A 15,638-nucleotide genomic window follows, 5' to 3' on the forward strand; every position below is an offset into this window, starting at 1 on the left:
CAAATAAGCCAATTCGATGCACCAAAATTCTAACTTAGCTCCGAGGTTTAGGGAAAAAAAAATTATTCATCCGTCAAATTCGATGTGATTTCTTTTGTTTTGTTCGCCCAAGCCTCAAAGCCAAATTAGAAATTAGGAGATTTAAATTATGGGGAAATATCGTTTTTGTGATGGACAAGCGAGAAAAGGAACAGCAGTGATGAATATTTGTTATGAGCCCACACTTGATAATTTTTCGTTCGCGGTTCCTATTAACCAATCAAACCATAACTCAGGCACCCGTGAGGTCATAGGCATGCGACACGTTGCTTAGGAACAACGCTGACGAAAACCACGGGATCGTGTGATTTTTGTCCACACATTCCCGACCAAATTTGCATCAACGAAGCTCGCAAATACGTGTGCGGCAAGCTTTAAAACAAAAGCTCACCTTAAATCCTTCTTAAACTCAGTTCCACAGTCTTCAAATTCAGGTCCGTCAATAGCTGGTAAGGCGTCCTTGAGTATCTCCTCCGGAGTAAGTGGGTCTTCCTCTTTCATCGGCACTGAGCACTGTAAACACAATCAAAATGAAAAATAATTTTATGAGAACAATTCCAGACATTACATAAAATGGAGAACGGGTAGTCAAAGTTGAACAAGACTGTAACCGATTATAATGATCTCAACTTGATTTTGAATGTTTAACAGAGTGTAAGTGTGCAGATATGATTGATCATTGCAGTTTATATACACAACTTAAGCAGCTGTGAAATTAAAGCCTGAAAAAAATTCAGGCCTGAACGGGATTCGAACCCATGACCTCTGCGACACCGGTGCAGTGCTCTACCAACTGAGCTATCAAGCCACCTGGGAGCTGGTCACGTTGTGAGTTCGTAATATACTCGTAGATGATGAAGATTCAAGTGAATATCTGAAGGAATATATACAGATTTAAATGTGGCGCATTATTTGCACTCTACTTCAGGAGTGGAGTTGGATAACAACAAAATGCTTGAGCTTTATATCACACAAGGAGCTGAGAGCAAAGTTTTCACCTGAACGTGGCTGAACACGCGATTGTAGTCCAGCGGTTTGTCCTTTCCCTCCATGTCAGTGGGATCCAGTCCGTCTCCTCCGTACATGAACTGTACAACGTCACCGACTGAATTCCTCACTGTCAGATCGTATTGGGTCGCCAGATCCTCTAACGACTGAATATCATATAACCCAAAATTAGAATTCTCTTTAGTCATTTCACAAATTTTCTTCACATCATCTTGAGCAAATTTGATTTTGTAGAGAACGCGAGAACCAGAGAAAGAACGCGAACCAGCGTATCGGAAACATATAAAGGTACAATTTGTTCACGTGTTAAGACTGTGTGGCGCTGAACTCCGGTTTCTGTAGCAGGTAGCAGTTCTGCAGTTCTGTAGCACCGCTCCATCCTGGATGGAAGATTCAAAGCAGGTTTGCCGCCAACCCCCTCCCCAGGAAATTTTGTCAAGTTACCATAACAGTTCGCCAGTCGGGTGGAGAGAGGCACTGTGAGAGTCACATGTCTTGCCCAAGGACACAATACAATTTCCCCGGCCAGGGCTCGACCCAGGACCGCTCGATCCACAGCACTAACCATGAGGCCACCGCCCCTTGACAAGCAAACCTGTCTTGAAACTGAGTTATTTTTGTAATAAGCACAAGCTAATAAAGGCCCAAATACCTTAACCAATCTCCTTTGCATGTATCCAGTTTCTGCAGTCTTGACAGCAGTATCCACAAGTCCTAAATGACAGATAAAATATTTGTTACATACTCTGTTTCCTGCATTTAGTGTCTCTCTTCAAATATAACAACCCTCTCAGAAAAAATAAAATTTGAAATGCAAACCCACCCTTCATCTTAAAATCAGTCAGCCGTTTCTGTTTTCTGTCACAAATAAGACTACATTGATGGAACACAAGTGAAAAACTGACTTGATTATCAACTTCTAGTTTCTCCCTACCATTCAAGCAAACAGGTTAAGGGAATTAAGGATCTAATCATCTCAGGAAAAATTCTTGATCAAAAATCAATTTCTCCCAAGATGAATTACAGAAAATAGGTGAACGCTATTAAGGAGAATTTATATGTTGATAATACCTTCTCTTCCAGCCATGGTGTGAAAGAAGAACTCCGTTGGAGTTAGCCCGGAATAGAAGCTGTTCTTTACAAATCCTTTCGCGGCGGGAAATTTTGCTGTACAGAAATACATTGAGAACAATGAACAATACATTTAAAACAAGAAATCAAATCAGTTATTAATGAGGCAAGGTTAATGGTAGATTGATTAAAAAATCGAAGCGACAAAATGCTTCGCATCTTTCTCGCAAAATAAAGCTAAAATTCAAACGAATGTTTCATATGAATTTTTTCTAGAGTAGTCACTTTTCCAAGAAAAGAGAAACCCCAATCAATAAACGGATGGCATGAAGGAGTCTTCAAGGTTAAAACAGCATTATTTTAGGGGAGGAGGTGGAAGGGGAAACAGGTCTTACAGTGTCGTTTGAAGTGAGGCAGCGCTCTGTCTTCAAATCCATTTGGAATTCTCTTGCCAGAGATTGCCTGCTGTCCAACACAAGCGATCATCTGTGAGATGTTGATGAACGAACCTGTAAAGGTTAACACAAACGGACAAAAAAAACAGTTAACCAGGCGCATGAGGCTGTCGTAATAAGGAGAAAGTTAATTTAAGTGGCCACGTTCAATATCATTAAAAACAGAACAATAGAAGGCTACCGCTTTCGCAGGCGAACAAACCCTACAATAACACCATTCAAAAGGAAGTTTTTGAGCAATCTTTCCATGAAGTACTGCTTATTATGACTTTTTAAGTCTGTGGATGAAACCCTAGTGTGTGACCATTCAACAGAAAGCTATTGAGCAGTACTTCCATGTGGTACTGCTTATTCCGCTTTACAATGTGGTTTTAACTTTCCGCAATTCTGCGGGTGAAAGCCTAGTGTGAGACCATTTGAATGAAAGCTATTGAGCAGTACTTTCATGTGGTACTGTTTATTATGCTGTACAAGGTGGTTTTAACTGCTAAGTCTGCGGGTAAAACCTTAGTGTGTAACCATTCAAATGAAAGCTATTGAGCAGTACTTTCATGTGGTACTGTTTATTATGCTGTACAAGGTGGTTCTAACTTTCAAGTCTGTGGATAAAACCCTAGTGTGTGACCATTCAAATGAAAGCTGTTGAACAGTACTTTCATGTGGTACTGTTTATTATGCTGTACAAGGTGGTTCTAACATTAAAGTTTGTGGATGAAATCCTAGTTAGTGACCATTCAAATAAAAGCTTCTGTGCAATGTTTAATGTCTCATCTTGAGAATAACACATAGCAGCGAACTGTCCACTGACCTTTTGAACCACAGACCGCCATTGTTAGGGGACTGTTTGTCTTGTGTAGTTCACGCAGGCATGCCTTTCCTGCGTGATCTCTGATGACAGAAAGTTCCTTTAGAATCACAGCCTGAAACAATAAAAACACACAAACATTTTAGAATGAAATACGTGCAAAGTTACCTGGGCGTAAATCGTACTCCAGGTTAGCCCTCAACATTTTATGTTGGGCAGTTATTAAAATTAATTCAGATGGTCTTTGGAATCTTCGGAAATCTTCGGAAATCCGTAGAAGTATTCTAATTATCTTCGACAAGTTTCGGAAATCTCCTAGTAAACTTCGGCCAACTTCGAAAGAGACTTCGGAAATACTTCTCTCTATAGAGCATCGGTAATTATGTTTCATGAAAGCGGCCAAGTGTGTCATAGTCTTAATGCCTGTAGCCTTGCAATTATATCAACTACAATACAAATGTTCTCAGTTTGCTGAACACTCACCTCAAGCGTATCATCTGCGCTACAACCTGGCTGAGTTTGTAACTTGCCTTCTTTGAAATCCTGGATGAAGTTGTCACACTTGGAATAACTGAAATAAAAACGCATAGCCTGTCTTTTCAATCTTACATTTTAAAATCAATTCAAAACTGCACTTCTATACAGAAAGGTAAAAGGTAAATTCTTCACACGAGCCAAGTGGCCCATCAGGTCTGAGCTTATCCCGGTTTCAGTAGCATGAAGCGACTAGCAGTATTTCTACCCCCCCCCCCTTCCTGGGTGGGATGCTAGTCCATTGCAAAGTTACCCACCGACATTAAAGTCGCCGATACCCGTTTATACACCTGGGTGGAGAGAGGCACTGTCAGAGTAAAGTGTCTCGCCACTGAACACAACACAATGTCCCCGGCCAGGGCTCGAACCCGGACCGCTCGATCCGGAGGCGAGCCTCAGTTAACAGTACGAGCCTCAGTTAACCTTTTAAGTCCACGTAGCTTCGCAAGATTCGTCCGACTTTTTGCACGGCACTACTTTAATCACAGTATACCTAGCTGAAAAATCATGCTTCGTTGACAATTAGTTGAATAATCAAGAACGTACCTTACGTAAAATAGTCTGACGTTCAGTCAACTCGGCTAAAGAAATCTTCGGGAAATTACAAGGGGTACTCATTTACTTTGTTTATAACTGTCAAAACTAACACGAAACTAAATCTGAAACAGCGATAAGTTTGAAATAGAAATTTAAAAAATTAGCTGTTGTGGTTCACGTCCTCCAGACAACGCAGAGTTCGGTCATTTCACATTGTTGTTTTGCAGAGGACGGCAAAGAAATGTACCAAGAATTATAACGCACGTGCACAGCCATTGTTCTGCTCATTAAAACTTTTGTTTACCGACGTAGCTGTTGTCGTTGCCGTCGTGGTTTTCTTAAACTCCCTACTGTTAAATAAACACCACCCGAGGTTATAGGTAGTAAGCAGTAAAGGTTAGTTTTAGCTTTGTTTAAGGCCCCACCATACTACGCCGGATAAATTTGAAAACGCAGCTTTATTTCTACGGTTAGGTCTACTGTCCACACTAATCCGTCACAAAAACGGAGCTTTTCGAAAACGAGGACGTTACGATAATCAAGTGATTTCCTTGCCCTAGGTTTCTTCAAATGCAAATCTTAAGTGACCGGTAATTGTTGCGTTTTTCCTCCGGCGTAGCGTGGACGGGAAACATCTGATGCATTTTCAGAGAGAAACCTCCGTTTTTTTAAAAAAAAACACGCACCCGTTACTGAGAAGATCGTCCTTTGCTTTCAGAAGACCTTGCCCCGGCGTGACGTCACCGATGCCGATGGAGAATCCTCTATTACCTGGCAAATAAAAGCGGTCGACATGTAAATTCTCCTTACCTTAGCGATACGTTATCAACCAGGCAAGTGATGAGAATATAGAAAGACATCAACGTAAGCATATTGTCTCGATTTAACACCAAATTCTCAATGCTTATGTCAAAAGAACTTTATATGGTTCGGTAAGGAGAATTGTCGCTTTGAGTAGCAGAAACTTAAGCGTACCGACGCAAAATCAGGGAAATAGGTTATCAGAAGTTGAAGGAGAAATTTGTCGCGATAAATTGTAAATAAACGATTCTTTCGCGGTAATAGACCTGAAGTGAGAATTTATTGTTTAAGTTTTCGTACAACAGGACTGCAACTTTCAACAAAGGACAAAAGAGTTTTTTGACAATGAGGGTTACTTCAGTGGGTTCATTTAATATACATGGTCTCGCTTACTCAGAAAAAATGGACACACTCTTGCTACTCTCCACATGGCATCTGCAGCAGCCTGGACAAAGAAAAAAACGTTTCGTTCAAACACAGAATTTAACATAATAAACAATTAGATTATGAGCTCGAGATTTCTATCGCGCGATAGAAATCGAGAGCGAATAATCTAATTGTTTTATTATAAATCTACTAGTCGCTCAAAACTTAATCTAAATCCTCTTCACAGACACTTCGAAAACGCCAAGAAGCGGCCTTCATTTTGTTAACAGGGGCATGCTGCTATGCTACTCACTATCTAACACAGAATAGATAGTGAGTAGCGTAGTCAATCAGAGAACGGCATTCGTGATAGAACACTAGTAGATTTAAAATAACATTGAATAGAACAGTTGTCGAGAAGTGTCGAAACTCAAGTTTTCACTCTAGCCAATCACAAAGGACGCAGACAATCCAGTCAACCAATCAAAATTCAAAGCAAATGCGTGTAGCTGACGCAAAGCGCGGGAAAACTGTGCGAACGAGACGAGTCGCGATTGGTTTTTGGTTTTACTCCTGATTGGATGAAAAAGTGGCGCGAGTTTTATGAGTCAATCGTGTAGCCACGTGCTAATGCAAAACCAAATCAAATACGAAATACTTTCGACAATCAAATGAATAACGACTCTAGGATGCAATCGAGCTTTTAAATCAGTCAAAGTAGTTTTTTCAACGGCTGTCATAGATGCTCATTCAACTAACACAGATGTACTGTAAAATGGAGCTCCCTAAACAAAACTGAGGATCGTTTGTCTAAAGCAGTGAACATTCATAAGAAAATTAAAATTTCCTTAAGAACTTTAAAGTCCTCAAGAAATGCCGTGGCAAACTCGAATGTTTAATCTTCGAAATGCTGTTGATTAAGAACAAAAGACCGAAACTGAACACGCAAGCGGATTCCATTCGCGCGAAACTTTCTATCTGAATGTTTTCATGTAACGTTTGCTAATTTAGTTTCTCACGTCTTTTATAGTACTTAAAAGTACTTAAAAGTACTATAAATATGCCTTGCCGTTATTTTTAATTTATTCATTCGACAATGATGACATGAAGTCGTCGAAACGTCATGTTACTTTACTTATGTTAATTTTCTTGCTTAAAAATTTCCTTTTGCAAGAAAGACTAGGATTGAGTTTCAAGTTCAAATCATCATAATTAAGCATGCGTACGTCCTTTGAAACTCGGACAAGCTGCGCAATTCAAGATCTTAGTTGACTCTTATACACTCTAATCAAATTTGACATGCTTTCGATTTTCCATGCAAGTCGACCAGAGGTTTGGCTTGTTTGACTGGTTAATGGCATACCTGACCACCAAAGTCTCTGAGAAGAACATAGAAGATACTGTTCTTGGAGCCAGATCCCAGCACTGCCTTGTCCAATGCTCCACACATCAGTTCACTGTTATGAATCACCACATCTGATCACAGAAGAAAATGGATGAAAATGAGGAAGAGGAAGAGAGTGGCGGAAATGGAAGTGGAGAAAAAAGGTAAAGGAGACGGAAGTGGAAGAGCAAACGGAAGATGAAGAGGAAGCAAAAGTGGAAGTGGAAAAGGAAGCCGAAGTGGAAGAGCAAGCTGAAGTGGAAGAGGGGAGAAGAGGCGGAAGTGAAAATGGAAACGGAAAAAAAAGAGGAAGCGGAAGTGGAAGACGGGTGAGGAGGTGCAAGTGGAAAAGAAAACGGAAAACGAAGAGGAAGTGGAAATGGAAGACGGGGCAAAAGTGGAAGCAGAAGAGGGTGAGGAAGAGAAAGAGGAAAGGCGACGAGAGTGCTTCTACTAATAAAAAAGCATGTCCTAGAATTTCACTTACAAGAGTCTTTCACACAAAGATCTTCTCCACTTGTGTACTGTTTGCCTTTTGTTCGTAAATTCATCTTGATTGGCATGTCCTTGTTTGGTCGTAGCACGACATTGAAGACTTGCTTTCCAGTCCATAATTTCACTGGCTGCGGTGAGATAAAACGATTATTGAAAACAACATGACCCATTTCATCATCGTCATCATCATCATTATTATCATCATCATTGATATCAGTGACCGACCAGTTGACCGACAAACTGACCTTTACAATGACAGGAGGTGGCAGATCAATTCTGATATTTACATCCTTCCCAGCCAGGATATAAGCTAACAGCTGGGTGATATGACTGCGATCGAAGAAAACATCTTTCTGCGTGAGAAGATAAGCCCCTGCAATATTATAGTAAAAAACATAATTAGTAATAAAGATCAGCAAGCAAGTAGATGATATAACCATTTGACTGTAGCCCCAAAAAAGTGAAGTGTACACCAAACAGAAAGAAGCAGAAACGTCAGGGTATCCTGAATCAAATTATCAAATTGCAAGTCAGTATGCATTAAAGTTAGTCCAGTGCTTTCAGCAACAGCCGGCACCTGAGATCAAATCGCAGTAAAAACATCTGCACTCAGTGACACTACGCCATCGTCGTGTGCCACTTTTTTGTTCTTGTCACATTTTGACATCATCTGTTATCAATTTGTCAGCAGACGCACGGTAATGTGGAATCTATTTGTTAAATTCAAGGTATCGATTTCTCGCCGCCTGAGCTTGCAAAAGTGGCAAGAAATGAGGTTCTCACACACTGAAGTAGGGGGCTGAGCCCAAGTTAGGATATCACGTGTCACACTAGGTCTCGTGACTCAATTTTCTGTTTCTTGCCATACGAGCAACAGCTTTTCCCGCCCACCCTGCCCTTTGCCAGTCTGTACTCTTCTGATACATTCTAGTTATTGTCGACAATCTGTTTTTTTGCCAACAGGCTTACACTTTGATATTGCATATGTCGCACCAATTAGTCCTTGTGGATGCTGTTTTCAGGTTTGTTGTTTGTTCCTAAAGTCCTGTTGCCTTGTGTGGCAGACAAATGGCATTCAGTGTGTGAGAAATTTTAGTTCATGTTTTATCACACCTGTGATGAAGTCTTGAATAGCAGCAATAAGAGGTTCGCCATTTCTTGGTGTCACCAAATTAGATTTTACCTACAGAGAAAAGAACATAACAATAACTGTGAACCAACGTCTAAACATCAAGATTATAAGGGCCAATCTAGACAGTCCAAGTTTATCGCATGCGATGAGCTTGCAACAAGAGTAGGGTATGAACTGCTTCCTGCAATTCAAGCATATACTTGCTTGCGAAGCTGTAGATTTCAGTTCAGCATGAAGCAATTCTGTACACGTGTTGCGAGCTTGTCACATGTGTGAGTTCATACCCTAACATTTACCAAAACTTAGAGTCGACTGTTCGTTATGGCCACAAATTTTCCCATGCAGCCTCGCCTTCTTATTACTTTAAAGAACAAAAATGCCAGTTCTTTATGCCAGAGGTAGTTGCATCAAACCATCATGAATCCAAAGGAAACTTTACTTTGCTTAGCAAGATAGCAAGCTCAAACAAAAGACCATATTTGTATTCTTGGTATTGAACTGGAACTAGCTTGAGAGTGACGCTAAAGCGGGGAGTCTTTTCAAATACAAATGACGTATTCATCTCTTTTTAATGATATTTCCCCACATGAGCCTCCATTCCAAGCTAGTTCCAGTCCAGTACCAAGAATACGAATATGGTCAATTCACAACAGAACACAAACTAAACAACAGTGGAGTTATTAAATCTTGAAATCCCGTGTCTCAAAAACAATGAAATTATATTAGTTTTACACTGTACTTACACCCATGAGTGTAAGAGCTTCGGCCTTGGCTTCCTCTGTTTGTGGAAGGTGGAGGTTCATTTCATCGCCGTCAAAGTCTGCATTGTAAGGGGTGCAAACACACTCATTGAAGCGGAATGTCCGATGAGGCCTCACAACAGCCTAGAAGTAAAAAAAGGTGTATTGCTCTGGCACTTTTCTATAAAACTGTTTATTTTTTCATTTGTGTAGCAGATGAACCAAGCTTGCAAGATATGCAAGACAATAATTATTTTGCAGATAAAACTAATTCCATATGAAAGGTTCTGTATCACAATACCAGGACTCATTTTTAAACAGAAGAAATATGCAACTTGGAAGTGGCCTGTCAGTTCTCATAAAATAAATAAATAAATAAATAAATAAATAAATAAATAATTGAATAAATGAATTAATGAATAGATAAATAAATAAATAAATAAAATAAATACATAACGTAATTAATGTCTCCAAATTCTATTTCACTGTAAAACAGTAGGCTAATTGGGGACACCTAGGTAAACTAATAAGAATAACATTCCAATCATAAAAAGATTAATTCTAAGTATACCGGACGTAGTTAATTACAACATAAAAAAAAATATTTACAATTTTTCCTCATGACTTACCCTATGCTAACAAAAATGATTAAAATTCCAATCATATAAAATTGCTTCTAATGTACAAGGCAGGGTTAGTGTATTTGCTGTGAATAATTGAACAGGCTCCCTTCCAACTGAATGCCTTGCTATGCTTAGCAAAAGGCCTGAATGTTACTCAACAGTACTTTCAGGAAGCAATGATCGATTGACTTCAGGAAGTAGTATGATCAGCAATCAACATTCTCATTACACTTTCCACAGTTATTAATTGTGTATCTAAGGAGACTTTAATTTTCAATCAACACATTCCTTCTAAGATGATCACATCGACTCATAGATTCTTGTGACCAACAAACATGAATTTATAGTGGAAAGCTACAGAGAAGTTGTGAATCAATCACTGGGCCAACCTGGTGAGCCATGATGCTTAGTTTGTGCAATGAAGGTTGTCGGTTGAACAGTACAACATCTCCATCCATCAGGTGCCTTTCCACAATATCACCATACTAGAGTAGCCATGAAAATCACAAAACAAAACACACTCAGTCAGCATATCACCACATTTTCCATTGTCTAAATCTGATTATACCATAGAAATCATGCATTTTTTTTTTCCACGTTTAAAATGCGAGTGGAACTACGAGTGAATTTTATGGTTTCACCAGAAGGGTTTCCAACATTTTATAAAAACATTTTTATGATCTATAATCTGAGTGTATTTGGCCACGGAAAAATATGCTCAACTTATCTATGGACATGTACCACATCATCACAACAAAAAGATTATCACTTATCACTTGGAAAATTTAGATTAGATTAGATTATCATTTCTCACTTAATACCTACCTTCAATTCTTTGCTGATCTGTTTTCTATTACCATACTTTAGGAACCTATGTGTGAATAAAAGCATACAAAATGAATGTTTCCCTCAAGACATGTAAAAGTACTTCTTTTGCAACAAGAGCTCTGATCACAAGATTCATTAATCTTGGTCTTGCACTCAACATTAACAGTTGTCAACACAGGGTATTCAGGCCCATAACAGGCATACATACAAGCTAAATCCTACAGATTTGCATGAAACAGAATGAGGGGTGGCAAATGGTCCTTCAAAAAACCTAGCCCAGGTCTCATAAAATTTTCAACAATTTTTAATTTCTCAGGTCTCACAGTCATGTATTTTAACAATTATGAGTGTTTCACAGCCTTGAATTTTTGAAAGCTCTCTTGGAGTCTTTTTTATTTTTTTTGCAAAGCTGAGAAATTCTCGAAGTTTGTTTGTTTTTATAAATGACATCTGAACATCTTATAGTCCAAATGTCTTGTGCTTGCATTTAAAACCCTTTGAAGCCTCAGTCTCACAATTCAAAAAGTTATTAAAATGTCCCGGGCTCACAAAGAAGAAACGCTAGTCTTGCCTTCTCACAAAGTCTTGTATTTACCATTTGCCACCCCTAGAACGCAAGTTGAATATCACAATAAGAAACCAATGAGAGTAACTGCATCCTGCAAAAAATATACACTCTGGCAGACTGACCCTAAGATGTATCAGAAAACATTACAGATGGCAAGTAGGACAAAAGAGATGGCCCAATGTCACCAAATAATAATTTCAGTGGATGCTCTCTTAACAGACTCTCTCGTAAGTAGACAGCTACTACAATGTATAGGTTCAACTGCCTTCACAAAATCCTGTTTGAACACCCATACAAACTCTATTCATTCACGTAAGCAGACATTCCCGTGAGTGGCCGTGGACACTTTGAGGGCTTAGGATTTAGACTTTTCATTTGTTTTTAAGTTCCCAGAAGCGGACACCCAAAAGGAAACCCCATTAGCCTCGGAATCCTATTTTACTCAATCAACTTCACATCTCTGTTCTTCACAGTATGTACAGTGCATGAATTACACTGCCATATTTCATTGCTTGTTTTGTCACTGTTACACATCCAGTGACATCCTGAAACTAGTGACTGGAATTACAACACTGTCAATGCAACAGTGTTGCCACAGGTGCTTACGAGAACCATTCTCGTAAGCAGCTAGCTCCAGTTACAGCCACCTTTTTGGGTCCCAAAGGTGTCTGCTTAAGAGAGCTTTCATCGTATATATGAGATTAACGTCAGCTTACTTTCTGATGCTGGTTTGTCTCTGTTGAATAAAGTTAGCTCCTGGATGTTTGTCAGCTCCATTCAGTATCAACTGTTTCATTAACTTCATGTTAGCTTCTGTGACCTGCATCAACACAATTTACAACATAGCTGGATCATGTGTACTGGGCATCTGCAGTCAGTATCAATCAACATTGTTTATCAATACCCTTGATCAATCCTTGATAAACCCTTGATTTCCCCAAGGTGGTCAGAACAGGCAGACAATATTATCCTTGCAAATGGTCAATTTGCCAATTGGTAAGGACTGCAATAATAATTATTAGCATCATAATTAATTGAAAAAAGGTTATCTATTATACTAACCCTTTCAGGATAGGTTAGAACCTTAGCTACATGCACAGGAACTGCCACCTAAAAATATTAACATGAGTTGATTAATATTGTATAATATATATGTGTGTATGTTTAGCACAACTTTCTAGGTTGGTAACCTATTCCCATGTGATAAAATATAGTTAGTGAACTTCTAAGCACTTTTTTTCAACTTACCAGTGACTTACAATGTAGAGTTGGCAAATCATTATGCTAACTGAAAGCTACAGTAGTCACGCAACTCTTCTCCCAAGAGAAGCATTGCGTGACGAACCTAATAACAGCTCCGAAGGAGACTATGCTCATGCACGTATCAAAGTCATTCTCCTGCTAAAGATGTTTATGGGATCTTAACAATGCCTTTGCTCTACTGCTAAAGACATGTATGGGATCTTAACAATGGCTTCGCTCTACAGAGACCCAAGTCGTCTCCAAGATTGCAGGTTATCTGTACTTGACTAGGACAATTAAAACCTCACAAGCAACCATTAAGATTCACTATACAGACTTTCTGCTTTGCAGAGGTAAATCTCTCCACCAGGGGAAGAACTGAGCTCTCAAACAAAGACAGCCACTTTCTTGGTTTACACTATATACTGACCTGATCAATATGGAGGTTAGGGTCAGGAGAAATGACCGTGCGTCCAGAATAGTCAACTCTTTTACCAGACAGGTTCCCTCTAAAGCGACCCTGCTTTCCTTTCAGTCTTTGTACAAATCCTCGGGATCCTTTTTTGGGCTAGTAAAAATAGACAAGAATGAAAAGCTTCAATTATACCACCTGACCAATGGAACAATGAATTGGTTGTTTGAAATTGATTGTCTGATGAGTTGACTGACTGACTGACTGACTGTCTGTCTGTCTGTCTGAGTGGTTGATCAATCTATTTTAATACTGACTGATTGATTAATTAATTGACTGACTGACTGACTGTCTGACTGGTTCATTAATCTATTTTAATATTGACTGATTGATTAATTAATTAATTGACTGACTGACTACTGACTGACTGACTGACTGTCTGACTGACTGACTCACTGTCTGACTGACTGACTGACTGACTGACTGGTTGACTGGTTGACTGACTGACTCACTGTCTGTCTTCTGTCTGATTGGTTGATCAATCTATTTCGATACTGACTGATTGATTAATTAATTGAATGACTCACTGACTGGCCAACTGTCTGTCTGGCTGACTGGATGATCAATCTATTTTACTACTGACTGATTGATTAATTAATTGACTGACTGACTGACTGACTGTCTGTCTGTCTGACTGGTTGATCAATCTATTTTAATACTGACTGATTGATTAATTGACTGACTGACTGACTGACCGACTGATTGACTGACTGACTGACTGACTGACTGACTGACTGACTGATTGACTGACTGACTGACTGATTGATTGCTAACATACCTGCATACTTAGGGGAATTCCTGACATTTCACTGTTAATATACAATGCACATTGAAGCTGAAGGAAATCCCAGTCTTCCTATGAATAAGAGACAAAAAAACACAATGCGACTTTTTTAATGTTGTTACTAAGTATTGTCTAATAGTACTTCTCACTTGAAGCACCTACTTAATAGATACAATTAGAGGACACAAATTACAAGTAGCAAGTTGGACAAAAATCCAATCAAAGGTATGTTTCTTTGGGATGATCAGCACAAGGATCAGTGATTCATGATTACTGATGCTCAGTCAATAACAACTATCTACAATGGCACAAACCATGATCATTTGTATTTTAGCTCCAGTCGCTCTGTGTTTGCTAATAACATCATTGAGGAAAATGATTTCTGTCAGCTTCATGGTCAGGTCATCTTCGTTACTGCCAGAAAAAAAATTAAAGGTTACTCAGATTTAGTCTGCCCTGCAACTTCCTGTTCAGGCAAAGCTCAAAATCAATCAAAGCTGGATTTATCTGGCTTAAATAGATTATTTTTTGCTTTTTTCAAGAAACATTTTCTAGTCAATGATACATGAATCACAAGATTATTTTAAGCTACAAGAAGCAAAAGTCAGTTAAAAAGTCTACAGTCTGCATTTTACCCCTGGTCTGCAGTCTGCATTTTACCTTCAGTCTCTATTTTATCTCCGGTCCACAGTCTGCAGTCTGCAGTCTGCATGTTACACTGACTGGGGATATTGTCTTTCTTGATATAGGGTATATAATGTATTTGCTATATCAATAGGGAGTTTGAGAAACCACGACAGCGATGCCCAGGGTAATGTCAAATAAAAAATGAACTTTTATGTTACCTACGAATCTCGAGATACTCTCAAGTCATTTAGTTTGTTCCTCACTGTCAAAACTATCTTGAAACTGAATATGGAACACAGTGTTAAATTCAAAATAGAAATTTAAAAAAAATAGCCGTCGTTGCTCACGTTCACCATACAACACAAAATTTGGTCATTTCAAATTTGAACATTGTTTTGCAGGGGAAGGCAAAGAAATGTACCATGAATTAGGATGCATGTGCACAGCCATTGTTCTGCTCATCTAATATTTTGTTTAGTGATGTTCCCATTGCTGTTGCCATCAAGGTTTTCTTTACTCCCTAATAAGTTATTACAACTGTTCTCTAACAACAGATAATAAACAAACCTTCCACTCTGGAGATCACTAATGACTGATGGCCTGATGCAAACTGGCGGAACAAGTAGGCGTGTCACAATAAGATTCTCTGGTCTGCCTAGCTCAGGTTTCATCATTAATAAAGGACAGTCCTGTGAAATAAAAGGTACTTATAATAAATGAAAAAGGAAAAGTGCAAGTATCTGTGACATTGTGTTCAACACCACAAAACAAATTTTTACGATTAAACTTCACCAAAGCTGTAAAGGTACACATGGGAATATATCTGTTGGCATTAAAATTTGTGTTTTTGTTTCACATTTTTCAGGTCTACCAATTTCATCTTTTTTTAGTAAGACAAAGAAAATAACAATCAAACAGAATTCAAAAACTTTGTTTAGTAAAAGTAAATCTTAACTGCAACATAAAAATGCACACAATGTAAGAGAACTGATTGTACCCCACTGGAAAAAAAAACCGAAACTCTATCTCTGTGCTGACCTGGATTTGCTTGATCCATATTCTGAAGACCTAGGGGCAATACTTTCCCAGTGTAGCCCTCACAGGTGGTTAGTAAGATCTAATATGCA

General features: G+C 38.9%; 1 protein-coding gene across 1 annotated transcript in view; it reads right to left on the reverse strand.

The window, feature by feature from the left end:
• The window catches only part of LOC145496104 (DNA-directed RNA polymerase III subunit RPC1-like), a 32,839-nt gene that overhangs the window by 13,741 nt on the left and 3,460 nt on the right, over window positions 1-15,638 (reverse strand). The window contains exons 7-28 of the mRNA XM_081475735.1: window positions 15,079-15,200; window positions 14,199-14,298; window positions 13,879-13,956; window positions 13,059-13,196; window positions 12,449-12,496; window positions 12,103-12,206; window positions 10,816-10,861; window positions 10,380-10,475; window positions 9,371-9,511; window positions 8,609-8,678; window positions 7,741-7,868; window positions 7,488-7,623; window positions 6,980-7,092; window positions 5,644-5,695; window positions 5,136-5,220; window positions 3,862-3,949; window positions 3,382-3,493; window positions 2,514-2,627; window positions 2,119-2,214; window positions 1,700-1,761; window positions 1,038-1,193; window positions 431-552 (exon numbers count right to left, since the gene is read on the reverse strand). Of these exons, the coding sequence (XP_081331861.1) occupies window positions 431-552; window positions 1,038-1,193; window positions 1,700-1,761; window positions 2,119-2,214; window positions 2,514-2,627; window positions 3,382-3,493; window positions 3,862-3,949; window positions 5,136-5,220; window positions 5,644-5,695; window positions 6,980-7,092; window positions 7,488-7,623; window positions 7,741-7,868; window positions 8,609-8,678; window positions 9,371-9,511; window positions 10,380-10,475; window positions 10,816-10,861; window positions 12,103-12,206; window positions 12,449-12,496; window positions 13,059-13,196; window positions 13,879-13,956; window positions 14,199-14,298; window positions 15,079-15,200 (2,207 nt within the window). The remainder of the gene's footprint in view (window positions 1-430; window positions 553-1,037; window positions 1,194-1,699; window positions 1,762-2,118; window positions 2,215-2,513; window positions 2,628-3,381; window positions 3,494-3,861; window positions 3,950-5,135; window positions 5,221-5,643; window positions 5,696-6,979; window positions 7,093-7,487; window positions 7,624-7,740; window positions 7,869-8,608; window positions 8,679-9,370; window positions 9,512-10,379; window positions 10,476-10,815; window positions 10,862-12,102; window positions 12,207-12,448; window positions 12,497-13,058; window positions 13,197-13,878; window positions 13,957-14,198; window positions 14,299-15,078; window positions 15,201-15,638) is intronic.

Source organism: Orbicella franksi, chromosome 8 (genome assembly GCF_964199315.1).
Source record: "Orbicella franksi chromosome 8, jaOrbFran1.1, whole genome shotgun sequence".
Taxonomy (NCBI): domain Eukaryota; kingdom Metazoa; phylum Cnidaria; class Anthozoa; order Scleractinia; family Merulinidae; genus Orbicella; species Orbicella franksi.